Genomic DNA, 25,214 nt, shown 5'->3' with positions numbered 1-25,214 from the left:
AAGGCTTATGGAACTACTGTTAGCCTTCCACGGCCTGGACAGCCTTTGAAAGTTTCCACCCGTGCCGAGGCCAGGCTTGTCCGAAGAGTCAAGGCTAACCCAAGGACAACAAGGAAGGAGCTTCGGGAAGATCTCATGGCAGTGGGGACATTGGTTTCAGTCAACACCATAAGAAACGTACTCCACCGCAATGGTCTTCGTTCCAGACGAGCCCGTAAGGTACCTTTACTTTCAAAGCGTCATGTCAAGGCTCGTCTACAGTTTGCTCATGATCACTTGGAGGACTCTGAGACAGACTGGTTCAAGGTTCTCTGGTCTGATGAGACCAAGATCGAGATCTTTGGTGCCAACCACACACGTGACGTTTGGAGACTGGATGGCACTGCATACGACCCCAAGAATACCATCCCTACAGTCAAGCATGGTGGTGGCAGCATCATGCTGTGGGGCTGTTTCTCAGCCAAGGGGCCTGGCCATCTGGTCCGCATCCATGGGAAGATGGATAGCATGGCCTACCTGGAGATTTTGGCCAAGAACCTCCGCTCCTCCATCAAGGATCTTAAGAATGGGTCGTCATTTCATCTTCCAACAAGACAACGAGCCAAAGCACACAGCCAAGAAAACCAAGGCCTGGTTCAAGAGGGAAAAAATCAAGGTGTTGCAGTGGCCTAGTCAGTCTCCTGACCTTAACCCAATTGAAAATGTGTGGAAGGAGCTCAAGATTAAAGTCCACATGAGACACCCAAAGAACCTAGATAACTTGGAGAAGATCTGCATGGAGGAGTGGGCCAAGATAACTCCAGAGACCTGTGCCGGCCTGATCAGGTCTTATAAAAGACGATTATTAGCTGTAATTGCAAACAAGGGTTATTCCACAAAATATTAAACCTAGGGGTTGAATAATAATTGACCCACACTTTTATGTTGAAAATTTATTAAAATTTAACTGAGCAACATAACTTGTTGGTTTGTAAGATTTATGCATCTGTTAGTAAATCCTGCTCTTGTTTGAAGTTTGCAGGCTCTAACTTATTTGCATCTTATCAAACCTGCTAAATCTGCAGGGGGTTGAATACTACTTGTAGGCACTGTATAATGGAAATATTGCTGTCTTTTTTCCATTTTCTAAAAATTTGTTAATAAGTCGATCAGTGCATGATATACTGTATATCCAACATGGTGACAAATACAACTCGTCTTGTTAGATTTGGGACAAGGTATTGTGATGCATTAGGCCTATAAAAAAAATGGTGTCACCTCCCTTCCACCTTAATTATAAATTTAAAGAATTATGCTGCAAGCTGAAGGGAAGAACGTCCAAATATCTAAAATCTTACCTTTGTATCTCGGGGAAAGACAGCCGAGACTTAAAAATTGTGTTCTGCATATAGTTTGAATTGAAGAAGGTCCTCTGTGCCAGAGGAGAAAATTCTACCAGAATCGGCAGAGTATTTAAAGGGTTATTCCCATCTCTAACTTCCAATCTCAATATGTAGAAGGAGTAATAATAATAACATTAGCAAATATAGCCTTGTCTCTTACCTCATGTGCAAGGCATTGCAGCTTAGGTATCCATGGTTATTACCACAAGCAACTAAGTAAAGAATGGTCACTATATGAGTGGTTATAATTATGGATACCTAAGCATTAATGCCCTGCACATGAGGTAAGAGACAGCTATATCAGGAGAACTATACTAAATTTTTAATTGGAGGTATATGCTAATTTTATTACACTTCCTACAGAGATACAGCTCAAGCAAAGCTAAATAAAATTCATGTGAACAAGGTCCAACTCAGATGATTTCAGATGAAGAGCCCTTAAGAAATTCAGCTCAGTTATTGCTGAGCTCTTGTAAATAATATTTAGAGACTCTCTGATTACTGGTAATGTGCTGAGTGATTGGCGCAAATCTTATATATCCATTTTCAAAAACGGCTCCACCTCTTTCACAGGTAATTACAGACCAGTAAGTTAATATGGGTTTTTCACATGGACAAAGCTCCATAATAGCATGTGTTTAAAAACATGTTCATGTGCTGAGATAATCTTCTATATGTGCCCCTGCTATGTACTGTGTAATGGTCGTGTCTGACTGTATGAGCTCATGTTCTAATCATACCACAGCTCCTGGGCACGGGATAAAGTTAAAAGAGTATACAGACATTACCACCACATTAGACTATTGTCTACCAAATTCGACAAAACCAGCCAACAACCTAATGTATATGACGGCCTCCCGAATCAGATGAGGTTGGGGAGAGGATCATTTTGATCTCTCCAATATAACCCACCACCAGAGAAGTTTGACATCTTCTAGAAAACTTTGGAGAGCTCGGCTGAGCCAAATTTTCCTGTGAATTATAGATTTAAGAGATAGATCTGACGGCCAAAGGTGGGGGGGGATCTAGTGCCAAAATTCGTCTCTGTGTTTGCCATAAATTGTTTTGTACTTAATCACGATAATGTGCCCTCATGTGCTGTCACAGACAGATGGAGAAGTCACATCTATGATCAGCTCTAATCCTGCTATCTCCACCGTTCTTGTTCCACAAGTACAGTTGAAACCAGACATTTCGATACACTATCTAAAAAGACACATCTGCAGGTTTTTCTCACTATCTGATATGAAATTAGAATAAACCTTTCCTGTTTTAGGTCATTTAGGATTACCAACATTTTTTATATATTTGCCAAATACCAGAATAATGAGAGAGCAAGAATGTTTTAAGGCATTTTTATCACTTTCTGCAAAATTAAAAGTTTACATACATTTTCATTAGTATTTGGAACTAATTTGGTACCAATGCCCTTAAACTATTTATTCTTCCACAAGCTTCTTACAATAGTTGGTAGGAATTTGGGCCCATTCTTCCTGACAGAACTGGTTTTACTGAGTCATATTTGTAGGTCGCCTTGCTCGCACCAGCCTTTTCCGCAAATTTTCAAAGAAATTGGGATCAGGGCTTTATGATGGCCACTCCAAAACATTGACTTTGTTATCCTTAAGCCACATTGTAACCAGATTGGCAGTATGCTTTGGGTCATTGTCCATTTGGAACACCATTTCTGCATAAGCTTTAAGTTCCTAGCTCATGTCTTGAGATGTTTCTTCAGTATTGCCGCAATCTTCTTTCCTCATGATGCGAATGTAATGATTGTCATTGTGGCCAAACAGTTCAATTTTAGTTACATAAGCCCACAGAACAACAAATCTCCAAAAATTAAGGTCTTTGTTCCTGTATGCATTTGCAAACATTAAGCTGGCTTTTTTAATGTTACTTTTGGAGTAATGGCTTCTTCCTGGCAGAATGGCCTTTCAGCCCATGTTGATACAGTACTCGTGTCACTGTGGATAATGACACAATCTTACCAGCTTCCGCCAGCATCTTCACAAGGTCTTTTGCTTTTATTCTTCGGTCGATATGCACATGTATGACCAAAGCATGTTCATCTCTGGTACACAGAACGTTTCTCCTTCCTGAGCAGTATGATGGCTGGACAATCCCATCTTGTTTGTACTTGCGTATAATTGTTTATACAGATGAACGAGGCACCTTCAGGTATCTGGAAATTGCACCCAAGGATGAACCAGACTTGTGCAAGTCTACAATTTTCTTCCTGAGATCTTGGCTGATGTTTTTTACTTTTCCATGATGCTACACAAAGAAGTAGTTTGTTTCAGGTGTGCATTAAAATGCATCCACAAGTGTGTCTCTATTTAACCCAGATGTTGCAATAAACCTATCAGAAGCTTCCAAAGCCATAACATAATTATATGGGCTGTCCCATATTGTTTAAAGGCATAGTACTCTAAAGGGTACTTTACACACTGCAATATCATTACCGATATCGCTAGCGAGCATACCCGCCCCCGTCGGTTGTGCGACACGGGCAAATCACTGCCCATGGCCCACAACATCGCTAGGCCCCGTCACACGGAATTACCTTCCCTGCGACGTCGCTCTAGCTGGCGAACCACCTCCTTTCTAAGGGGGCGGTTCGTGCGGCGTCATAGCGATGTCACAGGGCAGCCGTCCAATAGCAGAGGAGGGGCAGAAATGAGCGGCTGGAAAATGCTGCCCACCTCCTTCCTTCCTCATTGCCGGTGGATGGAGGTAAGGAGAGGTTCGTCGCTCCTGCGGTGTCACACATAGCGATGTGTGATGCCGCAGGAGCGATGAACAACATCGCAACTAAGCAGACGATATTTGGTGTTTGGATGACCTCTCCAAAACTAACGATTTTTGTCTGTTTTGCGATCGTATAAGGTCGCTCGTACGTGTCACACGCTGCGATGTCGCTAACGACGCCGGATGTGCGTCACAAACACCATGACCCTGACGATAAATCGTGATATCGCAGCGTGTAAAGTACCCTTTAGTGTATGGAAACATTTGACTTTGCAGAAAGTAATAAAAATGCCTTAAAACATTCTCTCTCATTGTTCTGGCATTTGGCAAATAATTTTGGTTCCTTATTGACCTAAAACGGGAAAGGCTTATTCTGATTTCATGTCAAATAGTGAGAAAAACATGCATGTGTGTGTCTTTTTAGCGCATGTAAACCTCTTGTTTCAACTGTATAAAACACAATACTGGTGAATAACACAAGACTGAACACAAGACCTTCACAGCAGTCTACAAATCTTTCATGACACTTTATCTCCATCTACCTGATGATCATGATGAACATTGGGATTTTCTTGTTTAGAGTTCTGTGGAAGAAGAGGACAGGGACATCTCTCTGGTGTTGTCCTCTTACTGGCTAGAACTGGAGGAAAAACATACAGGGACTGAATTCATACTTTACATACATTTTAGGCCATGTGCATTTAGCCATATGTATTACCTGGTGATGTGAGGGGCTGGTGAACTTCCATCATAACGTCCTTATACAGATCTTTATGTCGTTCTAAATACTCCCACTCCTCCATTGAGAAAAAGACAGCAAAATCCTGACACCTTATAGGAACCTGACACATACAATGATACAGTCATCCCCTTCATAACATTACTGTATAATGTCCCAGCATTCCCAGCAGTGTCACCTCTCCAGTCAGCAGCTCAATCATCTTGTAGGTGATTTCCAGGATCTTCTGGTCATTGATGTCCTCATGTATCAGGGGGTGAGGTGGAGGCCCCGTGATTGGGCTCAGGGGTCTTCTCCATTCCTCAGACACAGGGGCCTGACAGCGCTCACTAGAGGTCTTCTTCACTACTGTGTAATCCTGGTTATGGAGAGACACAGTAATAAACCTCACTACAGACATTTCCAGAGTCCTCACCTCTCCAGTTCTGTCCATCTGTTATTCCCATGGATAAGAACGATGTAATGTGACGTCATCAGAATCTCTCACCTCTCCAGTAACCTGGAATTGGATTTCTAGGGTGAGGTGTAATATCCTCTCCGCCATCTTGTTCATGTGCCTAGCCATCCTTGATAGGTCAGTCAAGAACATTCTCTTATATATAAGATCTCCACTGAGAGGATAAGATATTGTAGGGACCTAAATGAAAGATGAGCTGATGTAACATCTTAAAAGAACCCAGTGTAATAATACAATTACTGGAGATAATAAGGGGAAACGCAAGAGGAGATAAAATGTGTAGATGTGTGGATGTTGGATTCTCAGATCGTATAAACTGTAATATAGACAAAAAGACTGACGGCACTCAGCAAACTGAAGTGTGAACAGGTGCATAACTGAACATGACATAACATACAAAAAAAACCAGTTTGCACTCTGATAATGCTAAAGTATGGAAACCATGAATGTGTGAACATGGACCTGCATCACTGCTAAGGGAAATCTAAGAAAAGTGAGATGTCGCAGATACGGGAAAGGATTCAACTGAAGTAAAGCGATGACGACAGCGGCGGCCCCGTGTATCGGACGAGATCATCAAGGGGGCTAGGTGCCTGCGGTCTGTAAGAAGCAGGTAAGAGGATACCGCGGGAATGGGAACAGGTGAGAATAAATGTTGTGCGTGTATGTGAACAACAGCATAATAGGGAACAAGAAGGGGACCAGTAAGAGGACATTACTAAAGGATGGGCACATTACTACTGGGCACAAGGATGGGGCACATTACTATAGGAAACAAAGATGAGGACATTACAACAGGAGACAAGGATGGTTCACATTACTACAGGAGACAAGGATGGCGCACATTAAATTTTATTCTTATCTATCTTTGAAAATTACCAGTAGCTGCTGCATTTAACACTCTAAGCTTATACTCTAGTCAATAAGTTTTCCCAATTTTTTGTGGTAAAATTAGGTGCCTCGGCTTATACTCGGGTCGACTTATACTCAAGTATATATATAGAATGGTAGAGTTTGAAGGAACCTCAAGGGCCATCCAGTCCAATCTCCTGTGAGTGCAGGTTTTCTTAAATCATCCTGTGGCGCCCCTGAGGCTTCCGTCGCCACAGGAACATTGCACCCCAGCCAGAGGTGCGATGTCCCATCTTGGGTAAGGAAGAGAGTAAACGCCGGTCCACAAGCAAATCTGCACTACACCCATTGTTAGAACAAAACAGTGGACAGGATCCAGCTGGACTCCAAAGGGATAAATAAAAATGCTTCTTTATTTCTATCAATTCGATTAAAAATATATATCCATTTCTCAAGTAAAGACACCGGCTTGTTCACACTGATGAATGGCAGATGTATACCACTACGCGTTTCGGCGGGACGCCTTCCTCAGGTCACCCATTATTAGGCACACACAGGGACCAGGGACAGTGGCAGCAACCCCCCCAGGCTGCATGCTGGGGGGCCGTAAGACCCATCCCTGCTCCCATAGGGTAGAGCTTAGCAACTGGGTGGGAGGAGCGAGCCGAGTGTAGAGCAGATGCAGGAAGGTTAAGTTTCAGTTTGCAGACAGAGTGAGACTGAGTCAGAGAGAGTTTGGAGTGTGAGGTGAGAGGAGTTGAAGTAAGGAGGAGAGCTGAGAGGAGTGAGAAGAGAAGTGCTCTAGTCAGTCAGGAGCAAGAAGGAGAAAGTGACGCTTCCTGGTGAAGACCCTGTGACCCAGCTAGGTCCAGGTGACACCACAGCAGAGAAATACAGAAGGGATTCCAGGGCCACTGAACCGCTTTCAAGCACAGGGCCTGTTCCACAGAAAGATCAGGTGGAGGGATCAAGCTGCAGACAGGGGACGGTCCCTAGAAACTGGAGGAAGAGAAGTCATTTCCAAAGGTAAAAACCGAGGCCCAGGGTGGTTGCAAGCGCCCAGGGCCACAGCCCACAGCAGAACCTCTGGGAAGAGGGTGAAGTTCCGGCTAGGCAAGCCCCTTATCCGGAGGCTGTAGTGGAGGCCAAGCCAGGTTCATCCAGCAAAGGCAAGGCTTAGAAGACAGCTGAAGAGAGGAACACAATAGAAGGGTGCACCGGCTTTAATTCCCAGATCTACCCGGGATCAGCGGAGGTCCCTGACAGTGGGTTACAGCCGTCCAAAGGCACCAGTGCACTACGAACCAGGAATTGTGAGTAAACAACTTGAAACTGCACCCTTGGTGTTGCCTCTGTTATTTCATCTGCACTGCACCATCTACAACACCCTCATAGACTCTTACAAGCACCAACGGTTGCCTCGGGGTACCGCTCCACCTGTGGGGAGCAGGACCATCCAAGCTGCCATTCCACCAGCCCCGGAGGCCCCATACAGCAGTGGCGGCTTAATAGCCGCAAACCACAGGTGGCGTCACGAATATAAACTCTAAGCACCCCCACTGAAGCCATATTAATTGACTCCCGCCAGGGTCACGGAGTCGGGCCCCGCCACCACTGACGACCCCCGGACAAGTCCGGCCCGGCACCGGGTGTCCCATAGCACTAAGGTGGGCGAGTCAATCCCAGCTATATGTTTATCCAGTTTTCACTTGTAGACTTCTGACTACACTCATTGTCAGAAAGTTTTTCCTAATGTCTAATCTGAATTTCCTTCCTTTTAGTTTCATCCTAATAAATCTTACAATGTGTCAGCGTGGTCACGTCGTAAGTGACGCACATCCGGCATCGTAAGTATGATTGTAGCGTGTAAAACCTCCGTGCAATTGCGATTGAACGAAAATCCGTTCATCGCATGCACGTCGTTCATTCCTCAAAAATTGAACGTGCGGTTGTGCAATGATCCCGAGGCAGCACACATAGCAGTGTGTGACAACCCGGGAACATTGAACGACAGCTTACCTCCGTCCGCGGCTCCCGCCGACAATGCGGAAGGAAGGAGGTGGGTGGGATGTTTACGTCCCGCTCATCTCCGCCCCTCCGCTTCTATTGGCCGGCTGCCACGTGACATCGCTGTGACGCCGAACGTCCCTCCCACTCCAGGAAGTGGATGTTCGCCGCCCACAGCAAGGTCGTATGGACGGGTACGTATGTGTGACAGCTTTTAATCGATTGTGCGGCACGGTCAAAAAATTGAACATGCCGCACATACGATGGGGGCGGGTCACATCGCATACAATATCGTATGCGAAGTTGAAAGGTGTAAAGCAGGCTTAAGTCTCCTCTTAGCCTTCTCTTTTGCAAACTAAACATTCCTAGTTCATTTAGCCGGTCTTCATATGACATGGTTTGCAGACCACCTAGCATCTTGGTTGTTCTTTTCTGGACTTGTTACAATATATAAATTTCTTTTTTGAATTGGGGCGCCCAGAACTCTGCACAGTATTCCAGGTGGGGTCTGACCAGGGCAGAGTATAGGGAAATAATTACCTCTCGATCTAGATTCAATGCTTGTCTTGATATATCTCAGAATTTTGTTGGCCTGCAATAAAGTCTACATGTACAGTATAACGCTCGCGGCCGGTGTAGGGGCAGTTAGCAGCATTAGTGCACCCACTGGATCACTGGGGGACCCGGGCTTAACTAAGCATCTATGGCAATGCGGACGCCAGGTACCACTCCCAGGGAAATGACCGGGACTGAAGCAGCTGACCTCCAGGAAAAGGAGACGGACTCAGGTATATGCACAAGTGCAGGCAGGTACAATTGTGATAACTGGGGCTGAGACGCAGGCATGTACAGACAGATCTGGTGGGCACGGCAGGGACAGATAGGTATGGGAAGGCAAGTACAGGGTGATGGACACAGGAATAATGGGACAGGAGCACAGGATCCTGCCAACTAGCTAGCAGCAGACTAGTATATTAACTAAGCGAGGACGTTGCGCAGGCACCTCCCCTAATGGAAAGGTGCGTTAAATACACAGTGCCCCTCAGCCATAGGCTGAGAGGCATTTCCTGGAAATAGCGCGTTGGCCCTTTAAGACGAGGGCTGATGTGGGTGCCCAAAGCACACTCTCGGGTGACCTGGGCAGCGCGCACATGCCTCTAGAGGGGAAGGAGGCAGCAGCGCAGGGGTGGACGCAACCCGGTTGAGGCGGTAAGTCGATACCCCAGAAGGAATGCCGGCCATATATACAGATTGTTAGTTGTAGTGTTCTTGTTTTTTAATAATATAGTTTACCTAAGCCAGTGATTTCCTTTAAGAGGAGGGCCGATGCGTTCCTCCTGGGTTGTGCGCACAGGAGGAGAGGGGAGGGGAAGGAGGCTGCAGCAGTCATGGATGGCCAAAGGAGTACAGGGTGTGATTGTGACCCGGCCGGGGCGGTGAGTAAGTTGGTGTCCCTACAGGGACGCTGGCGCTACAGTATCGCCCCCTCTTCTCCAGGTTTGAAGGAGATTTCTTCTCCAGCAACTTGTCCTCAGAGATGGTGGGTGAAGACATGGCTAATGGTCAGGGAGGACTAGAAAGCAGCTGCTGGAGGGACTCCTTCCTGGACCCTGAAATGAAGACTACGCAGACTTCTAGGGTAGGCCTCACTGGAGCTTCAGGAACCAAACATCTTTATGGCCTCACGGGACACGCATGGATGAAGTGTTCTCCACCTCCGCAGTAGAAACACAGTCCCATGGCTTGCCAGCAGTCTTGACATTGGTCCAACAATCTGACATTAATGATATGCATGGGCTCCGAAGCAGGAACAGCACCTGGAAACTTGGACATTAGCGGCCTATGGAGGGATGGAGCCAGATGTAAAGATTCCCTATCACGCTTCTGTCGCGGGCGGGGAGGAGGGTGTCAGCACACTACGCTCACCCCCTTCTGCTCGGGTCCGGCGGCCGCTGCTCAGTGGTGGCTCGAGCTGTAGGCCGGATCCCGAGGGTTTCTCGAGCGGCACTCCTCGCCCGTGAGTGAAAGGGGTTGGTTGGGTGTGGGAATTGGTTATTGTCCGTGACGCCACCCACGGTTGTGGTGATTTCACCACCGCTGCTCTATACGGGGCTCCCGGGGATGGTGATGTGGAGCAGCCAGGTGTTGTGTTGCCCCTCCGTGGGTAGGGGTTGGTGATCCCGGGGCCCGGTGATGGTGAGGGAGGTGCAGGGCCCGGTGGGCGCAGGGACGCGGGGGCAGCGCGGTGCCTTGCGGCACTGTGGTACTCACTCAGCCTGAGACGTGGACACAGTTTGTACGATAAACCAAACGGCTGGATAGACGGTCCCACGGACGGCTGCACTTGCTCTCCTGGTAGGTGACTGTGATGTCCCTCTTCCTTGCACCTTGGTGTACTTGATGGTTGCGATGGGTCCCCACCGGTAACCCGCTCCCCGGCTTCAAGCTGGACCGGGGGAGCTCTACTCTTTGCCCGCAGGCGCTGGCCCTAAGAAACTGGTGCCTTGGCGGTGGCGGTGTCTCTTCTATACTGGCTGGGCTGTTGCCTTCAATCGGGACTTGGTTGTTGGGGGATCTACGTCCCCTTCACTGACGGATTTGGCAAATTTGGCGACTCCTAGCCTTGCCGGGGTCCGAGAGGCCCCTGCCCTGGTGCTGACTGTCCTTCGGAACACTGCTCCAGACCGCCGGGCACACAGCCAACGGGGTCCTTCCAGGAACTTCCAAACGGTCCCCCTCCAGACAGTCACCGCCGTCGCTGACCTTGCTGACCTGGTCCTACACACAGCTGGACCCTTCAGGCTTTCTTTCTTTACTGTCACCTCACTTGCTTTCCTCCTTTACCACTTTTCTACTTTCACTACTTTCACTTCCTTAGCTCATCTTAGCTGTTTACTCCTTCACTCCCTGAGCTTATCTGCCTGGTTTCTCCCGCCTCCAGAACTGTGAACTTCTCGGTGGGCGGAGCCAACCGCCTGGCCCACCCCCTGGTGTGAATCATCAGTCTCTGGAGGAAGGCAACAAGGGTTTTTTGGTTAGCTTAGATGTGCCTACCTGGGATGTGGGGTGTGGTGGTGTGTGACCTGTGTCCCCTGGCTTGCCCAGGGCGACACACTTCACCTCCATGGATCGCTCCTGGAATCTAACGTTGACCTGCATAGCCAGGAAAATCAGGTCATCCAAAGTATTGGGAATATCACAGCCAGACAGTTCATCTTTAATTCTCCAGGATAAACCTTCCCAAAAAGTGGCCACCAGCGCCTGGTTGTTCTAGCCTAGCTCTGAGGAGAGGGTGCGGAACTGAACCGCATATTGGCTGACAGTCTGTGCACCTTTACGTAACTGCAGGAGGGAAGACGCAGCTGCGGCGACACAACCCGGTTTGTCGAAGACCTTAAGGAAGAATTCAAGAAAGTCCAAAGACATTGGAGGTGACCAGATCTCTTCTGTCCCAAAGGGGATTGGTCTAAGCAAGAGCCTCGTTGCCGAGGTGCAACATTAGGAATGCCACTTTGGCCCACCCTGTCGGAAACGTGGCAAAAGTTCAAAGTGCAGGGAGCACCGATTGACGAACTCTCGGCTTTGCTTAGAATTGCCATCAAAATGTTGTGGAGCAAAAAGGGCCAGAATTCTGCCAGTGCCGGAACTACAGGTTGCCGAGGAACCAACCGGAGATAGATTGGTCAGACAGGTGTTGACTGCCCGCACAAAAGGACAGAATCTGTTCATGCTGTTCCCGTGTCTGCGACATCTCCTGCTACAGTGCTGGCAGCAAAAGGGTGGCGAAGTCAGGAGAGTCCATGGCCTGCGGAAACTGTATCACTCACAGCCAGTGTTTGAGCAGCGAGCAGATTTAGTGCACCCACTGGACAACAGGAGGAACCCAGGCTTACCCTTTAGTGGGAGGGGCTTAACTAAGCCTCTACGGAAAAGTGGACGCACCCAGGACAGGAGATGGACCCAGGTATAGGCACAGGTGCAGGCAGGTACAGGCCGGATGGCTGGGGCAGACAGGCAGGCAGGTATGGACAGATATGGTGGGCATGGCAGAGACAGATAGGTATGGGAAGGCAGGTACAGGATGACGGACAAGGGATAATGGGACAGGAGGAACCTGACAACTAGCTAACAGCAGACTAATATACTAACTTACTGAGGACATTGCACAGGCACCTCCCCTAATGGAAGAATGTCTTAACTACACAGTGGTCATAGCGCACCAACCCTTTAAAAGGAGGGCTGATGCGCGCGCCCTAAGCACACTACCAGGAGACCTTAGCTGCATGCACAGGCCTCAGGAGAGGAAGGAGGCAGCAGCAGATGTGGATGGTCAAGGGAATGCAAGGGAGGACGTGACCTGACTGGGGAGGCAAGTCGGTGTCCCCACAGGGAAGCTGGGGCTACATACAGATTTTTAGTTGTGGTGTTCTAGTTTTGTTTTTATTTTAAGCTCTGGATGTGAAGCCTTCTTCTGACATTTAACCTTCTGTAAGTTAAAAGAAAAACGCCCAAAAAAGTAGGTGTTAAAATTTTCCAAAATAAAACTGACATTAAAAATTATGTTAACATACAATTTAAAAACCATAAGACGTTCTGCTCCTTATGTTTGATTCATACACTGAAGTTTGAGGCGTTTTTCAAAGTTGGTTTGCAAAAAAGTTATTTGATGCCAAAGTCTCCATGTACAGTGGGAGAGACAGTCTGCACTGCAGCGCCCCTTAAGTAATTGTTACGTTCTGCACAGTGGCCTGGACTCTCATATACAGCATGTTAGAATGATGTGTATAAGGCCCGTTTCACACATCCGGCATTTTGCCGGATCCGGAACACTGCAGTACAGTGCAATACTGTACAATGGCATAGCGGCAAGCTCCGGTTACATGCTCCAGTCACATGACAGCATGTGACTGGAGCTTACCACTATGCCATTGTACAGTTTTGCACTGTACTGGAGTCTGCCGGATCCGGCGAAATGCCGGATGTGTGAAATGGGCCTAAGAGCCCACTGGTAATGGCCGCAATGGTTGCCAAATCTGGTGACAGGTTCCCTTTAAGAAAGAAAAAAAAAGGCTTCTCCCGAGTCCCCACTACCTCCACTCATTACATACATTTCCCCATTTATCATATAGTACCACAATCCAATCCAAAAGCATAACAAGTTATTATAAAAACATTATTGGAAAATGCAGTCAGTTATTGAACAAAACCGAACATTGCCGACTTTTTGGGAAACTGCTCTTGTTACCAAGCCCGAGCAGAACAGGCCAAGGCTCGTACCGAATTTGAAACTGGCGAACCTTTATCGAACAGGTTCCCTCATCTCTATTCCCCATACACAATTCCTGATAGATCGTTATGACAGTGGTGTCCTATAATGGCATTCGTGAAAACAATAAGCAAATAAAAAAAATTAACCAAAAATACAGCGACACTGACTAAAAAGATTACAAAGAAGTTCTACTTCAGGACTAATCTGTCCCCAGAGTGTTTCCATTACACTGTGCAGCTCAGGCTAGTTTCACACTTCCGTTGGGTGAAATCCGCTGGGTCCGTTGCTACGTCATTTTGACGCATCCGTTATTTTTGTGGTGTCAACGGATGCAACGGATCCGTTATTTCACAGGAATATGTTAGCCGTTTCCTGTGAAATAACGGACCCGTTGTAACCGTTTGGCGTCCGTTAAGCGTCCGTTTTTTTTTGTTTTTTTTCTTCATTTTTTTCATTTTGGGCATGCTCAGTAGAAATTAGCGGAATCCAGCAGCGGATTCCGTTGTAAAGCACTTTACAACGGAATCCCCTACCATAGGGAGCCAATATAAATTTTAACGGAAGCAACGGAATCCGCTGGTCGGCGTCATTTTGACACAAGCAAATAACGTTACATTCAGCGTTGCTTCCGCCTGGCGGAAGCAACGGAGTGTCGGCCAACAGAAGCAACGCAGGTACTTTTGGCACAATCCGTCATCAATGCAAGTCTATGGGAAACAGCGGAATCCGTTAACGGATTCCGCTGATTCCCAAGACAGCGGATTGCGCCAAAAAAAAAAATGGAAGTGTGAAAGTACCCTCATGGGGGAGAAGTTTGTATTTATTAGCCAAGAAAGGAGCTCCGTACTGTGCGAGCAACACGGGTCTCCTCACTTCCTGTCTTTTATGGTTGGTTCATACGTATCAGAGGAAAAGGAACAAAAAGGTCATTATTCTTACAAAGCGGCAACAAAAAACACCAGAACAGTATCAGTACTAATGCAGTTAATGCGCCCAGTAATGGGGAATTACACATACCTCCTCCTGCAGAGCCGCACATTAGAGATATGGCCGCTCTGTGCTTCCAGGACCTGTGATGATGTCACATGGAGGGGAGGAGTCAGGGTCACATGATCAGCTCCTCAGAGTGTATGCAGGACTGTGCTGTGCTGGGTGTGGGGAAGGTTATGTGAGGATATAGCAGAGCCGTGTGTATGACGTGTACAACGCAGAACCGTGTGTGTGCGGCATGTACGGAGCGGAAGCGTATGTGTATGACGTGTGTATAGACAGGAGCCGTGTGTGTAGAATGTGTACTGATAGGAGCCGTGTCTGTACGACGTATACAGAACGTAGCCGCCTGTGTATAATATGTACGGAGCAGAGTTGCGTGTGTACGACGTAAGCGGAGTGGAGCCATGTGTGTATGATGTATACGATGTGTACAGAGCTGCGCTGAGTATGTGCGCATGATGTGCAGAGTCATATGTGTAAGAGGTGTATGAAGTAGAGCCATGCCTGTACAGCAGAGCTGGGCAAAGTCAGCATCACCATACCCGACCCGCCGTCTGTCTGCAGTCGCTGCACCCCCTCCTTTTCCTCCTCTTCTTCCGAGAGCCATAACCTTTTTATTTTTCCATCCATATTGCCTTATGGGGGTTTATTTTTTGTGGGACGAGTTGTACTTTTGAATGACACCATTTATTTTACCATATATATAGTGTACTGGAAAATGGAAAAAAATTCCAAATGTGGAGAAATTGTGAAAAAGTGAAACTTCACAATTTTTATTTTTTTAATTATTCACCATGTTCATTATATGGTAATGTGTTCTTGTAATGCCTCAGATCGGTACAATTTCATATACCAAACATGTATAGGTTTACTTTTATCTAAGGGGAGAAAAAAAAATCTGAATTTGCCCCAAAAAAGAGTAGTGCTTTGTCACCATTTTCCGAGACCCGTAGCATTCATATTTTTTTGGGATCTGGGACTCAGTGATGGCTTTTATATTTTGAGTCTTGACCTGATGTTTTTAATTATACCATTTTTGTGTAGACGCGATGTTTTGATTGCCTGTTATTGCATTTTAATCCAATGTTGAGGTGACCAAAAGAACATAATTTTGGCGTTTGGAATTTTTTTCTCTCTTTCCTGTGCACCAGTCAGATTAATTGATTTTGAATTTTGATAGCTCGGGCATTTCTGAGCTTGGCGATACCGAATGTGTTTTTTTTTTTATTGTTTAATTGTTTTATTTTTAATGTGGCAAAGGACGGTGATTTGACGTTTAAGGGTTTTTTATATTTTCAGATTTTTAAAACTTTTCTTTACATTTTTTATTCATTTTATTAGTCATTCTAGGGGCCTTTATGACTGTATACTCCGATCCCTTCCCTCTGATGAGGAGAAATGCAGTGTGAGTGCCGGAGCTGTCGGCTATCACAGGAAGTAGGTCATGACAGTGTCAGGGGTCATCATCTGAGCCTGCATTGTCATGGTAACACATTGGTGCCCCATGAGCGTGTCACGGGACCGCCAATGGCTTCAGGGAACAGCTTGATCCCTGCCGCAGTCCTTTAAATTGATCTACGGGGTTACCAGACGTGGGTGGATCTCCGATCCACTCGGACCTGTTAGCCGCACATGTCTTCTGATCAGATCAGCAGGCATGTGCAGGAGTTATCGCATGTTCTCCATTGGAGCCCGCGGTAACCAGTAGGAGGTGACCAAGGATGTACAAGTATGTCCTTGGTTGCAAAGGGGTTAATATTAATATAAAACAATAGTTATAATAATATTAATATTGAGGAAAATTCCTCGTCAGCGCTACATCTATTCTATTCCGTGTTAATACCGCTGTTTGCTGTATTCCATGTAGGGATAGCTGCTGGAGGAGCGATAGGTTTGGATTAGAGGCATATAGGCAGGGATTATAGCTTGCAGGACTGCAACTATAATATTCCCTATTAACACCGTAAGGTTTGCAGGCATATATCATCTACCTAATTTAGTATGCATAAGGCATGTGTCCTGCTGGTGGGTGTGACTCGGCTCCCCCTAGAGGGGCATGACTAAGCGACTACCTCGTCTTCTAGCCTCTGATGGTGAGGTTAGGCTTGTCCTAGAAGGTAGCTGCCAGGTATCATTCCCAGGGTTATCTTGATACTGTGGTAGGTGGCTCCAGTGGTCAGGGATGCAGGGATAGACTCAGGTGCAGGCAGAATGGCTGGAACAGACTGGACGAATGGTACAGATTGGGTGGCTGGTACAGACTGGATGGCTAGAACAGACTGGCAGGCAGTCTGATACTGGCAATCATGCTAGTATTCTCAGGCAGGCTGGTACTGGCAGGAAGTTACCCGCAGGCAGGCTGATGCACTCAAGTAATGGTAGGCAGATATCCTGTTTGGGTACTGGAGCACAGGTACAGGTTAGAATGCACAGGATACAGGATCTGACAACTAGCAAACATGAAGCTAACTGAATGATCAGGTTACTCAAGCACCTCTAAAGGGAAAAGATGCCTTGAATAATTATAGCTTCTAAGCCAGACCAAGAGGCAGTGCCGGGTTAGGGTGCTCTGATTCTTTAAGAGGGAAGGGATACTTGAGCACCCTAAGTGACCTTCCCGGAGACTTGCAAGGTGTGTCGAGGCCCCAAAAGCAGGAGGCAGTGACGGGAACCGCAGATTGGTTGGAAAGGTGAGTGTTCTGGCGTCCCTGGGCGGGTGGAGAAAGTGAGACATTGTGGGGGTGCCAGCATTACAGCATGCGGTAAAGGATGAGGAAGTGGACGTGTTGCTGATGCTGAGAACATGGGCCAGGTGAAACTGTGCCTTCTGCTGGAGCTGGAGCACAAGAAACACACTCTTCCATGAGACCTATCTTCCTATCCCACTGTGATGATGCCACACTTGGACACTCTGAGGAAGTCTTTACATTTCCATTTATTGATTCTGGTCTTTTGCCCTGCATGTGTCAAGAGGGACAGGAGGAGATTGTGTGTAATGATGCCCAAATATTTAAGCAGCTACAGTCAGAAGAGGACAGTGAGGAATGGCAATTAATGTCTCAAGAGGTAAGATAATGATGAGACACAGTTGCCAACCAGCAATGTTATTTAATCAACAAGTTAGGGGGAAGGCCAGAATGCGGAAATGGAAGACAGGGAGAAGGTGTGGACAATTTTTCCCCAGTGCACCAACACACGGCAAGTTCCCATGCAAAGCATCAGGTGTTCCCTAGTCTGGTGCTTTTTTAAAGAAAATGCGGACTTTTAAAAATAATATTGGTCTTTTGCTTCCTGTGCTGTAACACTGTCTGTGACACCACTGCCTTTTTTTCTGTGCTACTGTGCTGGGTTGGGCAATCCTCTGTCCAGGATGCAGGCATGGATGCCTTTTGCCCTGCACCTGTTGTTTCCCATTCACAACCACCATCAAAAACCATGTCACCTCCGTGTCCCAGCGCAGCATTCTTCTGTTCCTTTCCCAGGCCTTAAAATGCAAAAGGAAATATCGGGACATACTAAAAAGAATGAAGAAAAGGAATGAACAAAAAAATGAACATAGCTTCTTGGTTCCAAATTATAGAGATGAATAATAGGTATTTTAGACATCATAGACATGGAATGAACATAGAATGTATGTAGATAATAGGGAAATGTACACATATCCCTTATAAACAGCTGTATATTTTATTCTCTGCGTTAGATAGGTGGGGAATGAACATGGAATATATGTACATTATAGGGAAATGTCCACGAATGTCCACGAATCCCATATAAACAGGCGTATATTTTAGCCAGCGGCCATAGAGCATGACCGCTGACTGTGCAGACAATGACAGCCGCGATGACTGCACGGCAAGCAGATACTGTCACAGGCTGGGGGCGCGTCTGCCTAAAACCAATCACAGACGAGAGGACGGCCGGTGGGAGGAGAAAACACAGAAATCTGTGTGTATACAATGCCCAGTACAGGAAGTGAATGCACCACCCGGAAGCAGTGTGTCGCCATGACACAGAGTCTCTGTAAGTATGAAATGTTGTTTTATTTCTGTTTTTCTTTATGTTTCAATTATTTTCCCCAGTGCCGGATCCAGATTTTGCACCTGGAATTCCAGATCCAGAACTCCGAAATCTTTGAAACTGCGTGGATCTGGATTTTTACAGTTCGGATCCGCTCAGCCCTAGTAGGGTGGTGTTTCTGACCCGGCAGGATGTGGGAGCCCATCTCCCCAGAGGTCATCCTGGTAGAGACTTATACCTCGATGATGGAGTCATTTACACCCAGCAAAAAGGAGAGCGGGGCTGATTTGCCCTGGATGTGGGGCTGTGTCATCTGGAGGCTGCAGCATCAGCACCCACCCCAGTAGCAACACCAAAACCAGTACCTGTTGTTCCCCTGGAGCCCCACAGAAAGTGAAACTGTGATAATGCCACCAAAACACCAAGGGAGAATAGCCTGAAACCGGCCAGTCAGGAATTCCCATGCTCCCAGTAGATCATGTTTAAAATTATGGACAACTGGGCCACTGGACATTGTGTGGTTGGCACTGTACCTGTAAACAATTGCACCTGTTGTGCACTCTTCCAGAATTATTGCAACCTTTTTGGTCCTTTAGGACATCTGCTAAAAGCGGTGCACCGACCGGTGGCACACTGGACTCCAACGTCATACGTTAATGACCGGTTTAACTTAATGAAGGTGTGATAATGCTCTGTTGAAAAATGTAAATACTGCTTAACCCATGTAGAAAATATAAATAACGTGAAATTATGCTCTGCTAACTAGTGTAAATATTGCCATGTTGATACCATGTACAAAATGTTTCTACCGTGTGTCAATGTGATAATGATGCTGGCTAAAAACCATACGGAGTTAACAGTTTGCAACGTTTAAGGCTAAGTTCACATTTCCGCTAAAATCTATCAGTCACAATCCGCTGCTCTTGTAAACAGCGGAATCCGTTTAGCGGATTCCGCTGCTCCCATAGACGTGTATGAGCAGCGGATTGTGACTGATGATGCTGCGTTGCACCCTCCGCCCGACTGATCAGTCGTGGAACGACTGACCGCCGGGCGGGGGGAACGCAGCATGTAACGTTTTTTGAGCAGCGAGATCCGTCGGATTTCGCTGCGCATGCTCTCTGGCTCCCTGCACACGTCACCAGCTTTGGTTGGTTACCCGATATTTACCCTGGTTACGGTGCAAGGAGCCAGCGCTAAGCGGTGTAGGCCGTAACCAAGGTAAATATCGGGTAACCAAGGTAAACATCGGGTGCTTTGCTGTTACCCGATATTTAGGCTGGTTACGTGTGCAGGGAGGCCGACACTTCCCCGCTCGGCCCCGCCCCCTCCCGCACTTTGCATGTGCACACACACATACATACATACATACATACATACATACATACATGCACATACACACACTCACTCACACATACACTCACCTGTCCCCAGCCATGCAGACCGCAGCACTTCTACTGACATCCTCTGCGCCTGGCCCCGCCCCCCGCTCGGCTCCGCCCCCTCCCGCACTTTGCATGTGCACACACATACATACATACATACATACATGCACATACACACACTCACTCACTCACAGATACACTCACCTGTCCCCAGCCATGCAGACCGCAGCACTTCTACTGACATCCTCTGCGCCTGGCCCCGCCCCCCGCTCGGCTCCGCCCCCTCCCGCACTTTGCATGTGCACACACATACATACATACATACATACATACATACATACATGCACATACACACACTCACTCACTCACAGATACACTCACCTGTCCCCAGCCATGCAGACCGCAGCACTTCCACTGACATCCTCAGCGCCTGGCCCCGCCCCCCGCTCGGCTCCGCCCCCGAACTCCGCCCCCCCGCACACAACGGAATCCGACAAAGAATTCTGTTCTTTGTCATCCGTTGTACAGCGTTGAACAGCGCATCAGTCACATGCGTCAAGCGACGCATGTGACTGATACAAATCAACGGAAATGTGAACTTAGCCTAAGATGCTGTGCCACCTATAACGGGAAGAATAATTGTTTGGTTTAATGCATAACAAAAAATGTGGGGATCACTGTAAAATGTTGCGGCCCCGGAGTGCCGCCAATTGCCACCGGAGAATGTGGCACCCCTGCAGCTTCAGGCAACACAGGGTACTGCACCCCCATTAAGGTGTAGTACTTATCCTGAGTCCGGCAAAGAGTAGTGAACCAGCCGGTGGCAGCGGCTGGGGGCAACAGCTCAGAACACACAACACAACTACAACAGGGAGAACAGCTTCAGACACAGAGCAGAGTGGACGTGCCACGAACAGCTCTATGGGCCACGGCATTCAACGTAGTCACTGTCGGGATACAGAATCCTAGGACAGATATACTTCACGTTATCTACCAACTCTGCAAGGGTCACGGGTAACGGCTAGAACAGTCACTGGACCCATCCCAACGAGTCTGCAGCAAATAGCATATAGGATCTGGGGTTGAGGACCAGCCCCATAATGTAACCGCACTATCAGCATACAGAATGGGACACTTTACTGACACCGGGATCCCCAAGTGCTTCACGCCACGGGGATTTGATACGTAGCGCATCAAAGGAGGAGAGGGCTTACAGGCTGACAAACACACTGGACTTGACCTTTCACGGATCCGGGATCGACTGGAGCCCATCGTGGTGAAGATTGGTACTCTGGGGAAGCGCTTGAACAATCTGTGAGTAAAAAGAGCTGGAACTGCAGCCCCCGTCTCTGCCTCTCCTTTACTGGCGCCCAGCACTGCGGCACCAACGGGGACTACCACCACCCCCGTCCTCCATCATCCTCCCCGGGGTAATTCTGCTCTGCCTGTGGGGAGCGACACCATCTCGGCTGCGACCCTCACCATCAGCCCCGGAGAGCAGCACTCGCAGCGGCGGCCTCCATCCCTGGCTGCGTACCACAGGTGGCGTCACGATCATCTAATAGACTTTCCTAAGCGTCACTACCACCCCCATCCTCCATTCCTGCCTCCCGTCCACCGCCTTGCCTCCCCTCCTGTACGCCTCAGGGCAACGGAACCGGGCCAGGCTACCCCATGATATCGCAGAGGATCTGCACCCCCAACCTGGCAATGAGTAGGTTAAAACACCTGCCCCGTGGGGCGCTACATATTCATGTATGCAGCCAGAGCCGACCAGGAAGTAGCTGCAGACGTGAAAGCCAGCGGCAGCTGTATGCTGCAGATACGGAGATTCAGCCCCACGGACAGCAGGAGCGGGGACAGGTGAGTTTATCTCCATGGTCAATCATGGAGTACGGATCGTGTATCACGCATTGCACATGGAGAAGCCACGTGTGCCGTTAATCACGGCACACGGAGGGACATATGTGCTTTTTACACGTCAGTGAAAAACGTCTGTGTTATTCACTAAAAAGTGTGAAACAGGCTTAATAGAGAAGAAAAACTCTATCAGACTGAAGCATCAGTGTCATTCATGAATGTGGTAAAATTGGAATTGTTCATGAGTTTTTGATTATGAGGACTATCCAACATTCCAGCTTTTAGTTTTTCCATGGTTAGTCCAGGAAATGATTTACAAATGTACTTGAAGCAATTACCTGATTTGTCCAAGGCCCTAACAAACTGCTTCAATAATCTGAGCTTAATATTAAGCAGTAGAAGAATGATTTTGTTCTTTTCCACCAAGAGCTTGTTCATGATATTTACAGCGCCAACAATAATTTCTTCCCTTGTAGGACATGACAGGTTAGTACAATGATCTTGCTTTGCCCTGCTATCATAGAGGACCATGAAGCAGGAGTATTTTGTGTATCCATAATACTGTCGAAGCAAGAAGTTCACCATCTTCAGATCAACACAAATTGACCACTGATATTCATGATCATGGATTTTCTGTAATATGCTTTTTACATTTTCATATTCTTTAAGTTTTGTTGAGTGAGCAATGGGGAGATATGATTGCTGTGCTGGAGAAAGGTTTAAATTTTTGTGTGCCAGAACCATTTGACTTGGTGGATTTTGAAATCGATCTTTATAAAGCCTGCCGGAAATTACATCTAAAAAAACACTTTTCTAATATGAATAGGGACACTGAGAAAAATTACATTAGTGAGAAAAATCGCATTAGTGAGAGACAGTGCCATATTGGCCCCCTTGGGTTTTCATATCAGGGTTCTGAAATTAATAAAATTCCTGAGGATGCATTGCATCTCTTGAGTTTGACAGATGACAGTATTGATGTAACATCATTAACAATAGGGAAAAGCATATCAATAGCGGAGGAAGGTTTTTCTGGAGGGATTAAATCATCATTTTTTCCCCCGGTATCTCAGGGGAATAGTATTGATTTATTTTATGAAATTGTAATGAAAGATATGAGAGCTTTGAAATATCCCTCTCCGAAAAACAATGTATCCGCTAGGGAAAAAATTGCTTTAGAAAAAATTAAACTGTTGAAGGGTGTCACTATAAGGAAGGCTGACAAAGGTGGAGCCACGGTCCTTCTATCTACGGATTATTATTTAGAGGAATCAAAACGTCATCTTGATAATCGAGCTGTATATCAGAAATTAGACAGTGATCCCACAATTAGATTAAAAGAGAAGCTACGTAGTTTCCTGAATGGACAGGTGATGGCAGGCGTTATTACGAATAATAGGGCGGAAAAACTGTTCCCCCTTTTCCCAACCAAACCACATTGGTACTGGTTACCAAAAGTGCACAAATCGGAATCTAGACCACCAGGGAGACCGATAGTTTCAGGGACTGGGTCCCTCACAGAGCCCCTATCGGCATATCTAGACTGGTTGCTACATCCATTATTGGAAACTATTCCCTCCTTTGTGAGGGATACAAGTGATCTGGTGAAACAGTTAGAGCATTTTGAGTGGCAAGAAACATTCTGCTGGGCTTCACTGGATGTGCTAAGCCTTTTCACCAGAATACCACAACAACTGGGGATTAGCACCATAATAGATATGCTGAGGGGTCTAGGAGAGGATGGCCCCCTTATAAATTTTATAGAGCAAGCCCTGACATTTGTGTTGAAAAATAATACCTTTAAATTTGGCCACAGCTGGTTCTTGCAGAACAGCGGGGTGGCCATGGGGACACCGGTGGCTTGCACCTTTGCAAATCTTTTTCTGCCGCATTTGGAAGACAATTTGATTTATAGTCCCAATAATCCTTATATAAAACATATAAGGAAATATCTACGCTTTGTGGACGACGTATTGATTGTTTGGGACGGGAGCAGAGAGCAGTTCGAGTCCTTTGTGGCTTATTTAAATTTACATAATGATTATAACATGCTGTTCACACAATTTTTTGGGGGTCAGTCTATAGAGTTCTTAGACGTAAAATTAACTGCCCAGGATGGGAGGATTGTACGGGAGCTCTATAGGAAACCAGCCACAGTGAACACATTGTTGCATTATGAGAGTGCCCACCCAGGACACGTATTGCAATCTGTTCCTTTTGGACAATTTCTAAGACTGAATAGGATTACTAATAGCCCGGATAGATTAAGTGCCCAGACTCTTGATTTGAGACACAGGTTCCTAGAAAGAGGTTATCCCCTCAATCTTATTGACCAGATGCAGAAAGAAGCAGAATTTAAACTTGTTCAGGAGAACCAAAAAGGTAAAAAAACCTGCAATGTACATGCCAAAAAACAGTTGAATCGTTTTGTTTTTAATTTTAAGTATGGTCCTATGGACCGAATGATAAAAACAATTATTAACAAAAACTGGCACATTATTGAAGGAGTCCATGAATTAAGGGAAAAAGCGCTAAACAAGCCTTTATTAACATATAGGCGTTGTAAAAATATCGGTGACATATTGGTCAAAAAAACGGTATATGCCCCCAAAATCGTGGCTGCACCATTTTGGCCCTGTAGGTAACTTCAGATGCGGCAATTGCTCGTTTTGTGTTTTTCATAGAACGGGCAGAGTTTTGGATATTGGAGGTCATTCACATAAGGTGAGACATCTGATTACCTGCAGGACAAAAATGGTAGTATACGTCATATACTGCCCATGCCATTATTTTTATATTGGCAAAACTATACGGCAGTTATTCATCAGGTTCAGGGAACATAGGAACTCTATTGCAAGTGGAGTAGGGTCTATGCGTTTAATTAATCATGTAAAAGATTGTCATGATGCGGATTGTAGTGTTCTGACCTTTGCAGGTTTGGATTTAGTTGAACCTGCAGCCAGAGGGGGTGACACCCATAAGTCTCTGCTTAGACGAGAAGCTGAATATATAATGAAATTTAATGCTACAGGCCCATTAGGGCGAAATGATAAAAATGATTTGAGCGTGTTCTTGGGATAAATTCTTCCGTATTTTTTCTATTGTAGAAAAGTATATTTGTATTATTCTACTGTCACATTTCTAGGATATTTTGATATGTTATGTTTTTAACTCACTTTAATTGTCTGACATCAGCCACATGTTTTATGTGGTTAAAAACGGATGTGATGTCAGTTTCATTCAGACAAGCTGAAGCACTTTCCAGTGCGAAACGGCCGTCGTCGGACTTGTATAGCGTTCCCTCCCCACCCACCCGCCCTGCACATGTAACCTCCACATTGGAATAAATACAATTTTATACAGCAAGAATCTGGTGAGTGCCATTCTCTTCATAACAGGATTCTGAATATGAAAGTGTTTTGAAGCAGCTTCAACAAGATCATCTAATCCAAAAGTATCATTTTGCTGTTCTTCTGTTGTAATATCTGTTTGTTCCTCAGTT

General features: G+C 46.4%; 1 protein-coding gene across 1 annotated transcript in view; it reads right to left on the bottom strand.

The window, feature by feature from the left end:
• LOC142312156 (uncharacterized) overlaps window positions 1-14,530 on the bottom strand; it is a 186,704-nt gene extending 172,174 nt beyond the window's left edge. Inside the window, 5 exon segments of the mRNA XM_075351058.1 lie at window positions 4,676-4,773; window positions 4,852-4,975; window positions 5,051-5,230; window positions 5,360-5,509; window positions 14,475-14,530. Of these exon segments, the coding sequence (XP_075207173.1) occupies window positions 4,676-4,773; window positions 4,852-4,975; window positions 5,051-5,230; window positions 5,360-5,461 (504 nt within the window). The 5' untranslated portion in view covers window positions 5,462-5,509; window positions 14,475-14,530.
• Between the last annotated feature and the right edge of the window lie 10,684 nt (window positions 14,531-25,214).

This window comes from Anomaloglossus baeobatrachus, chromosome 5 (genome assembly GCF_048569485.1).
Source record: "Anomaloglossus baeobatrachus isolate aAnoBae1 chromosome 5, aAnoBae1.hap1, whole genome shotgun sequence".
Taxonomy (NCBI): domain Eukaryota; kingdom Metazoa; phylum Chordata; class Amphibia; order Anura; family Aromobatidae; genus Anomaloglossus; species Anomaloglossus baeobatrachus.
The sequence above is the reverse complement of the archived record's forward strand: the minus strand, read 5'-3'. Positions and strand labels throughout refer to the sequence as shown.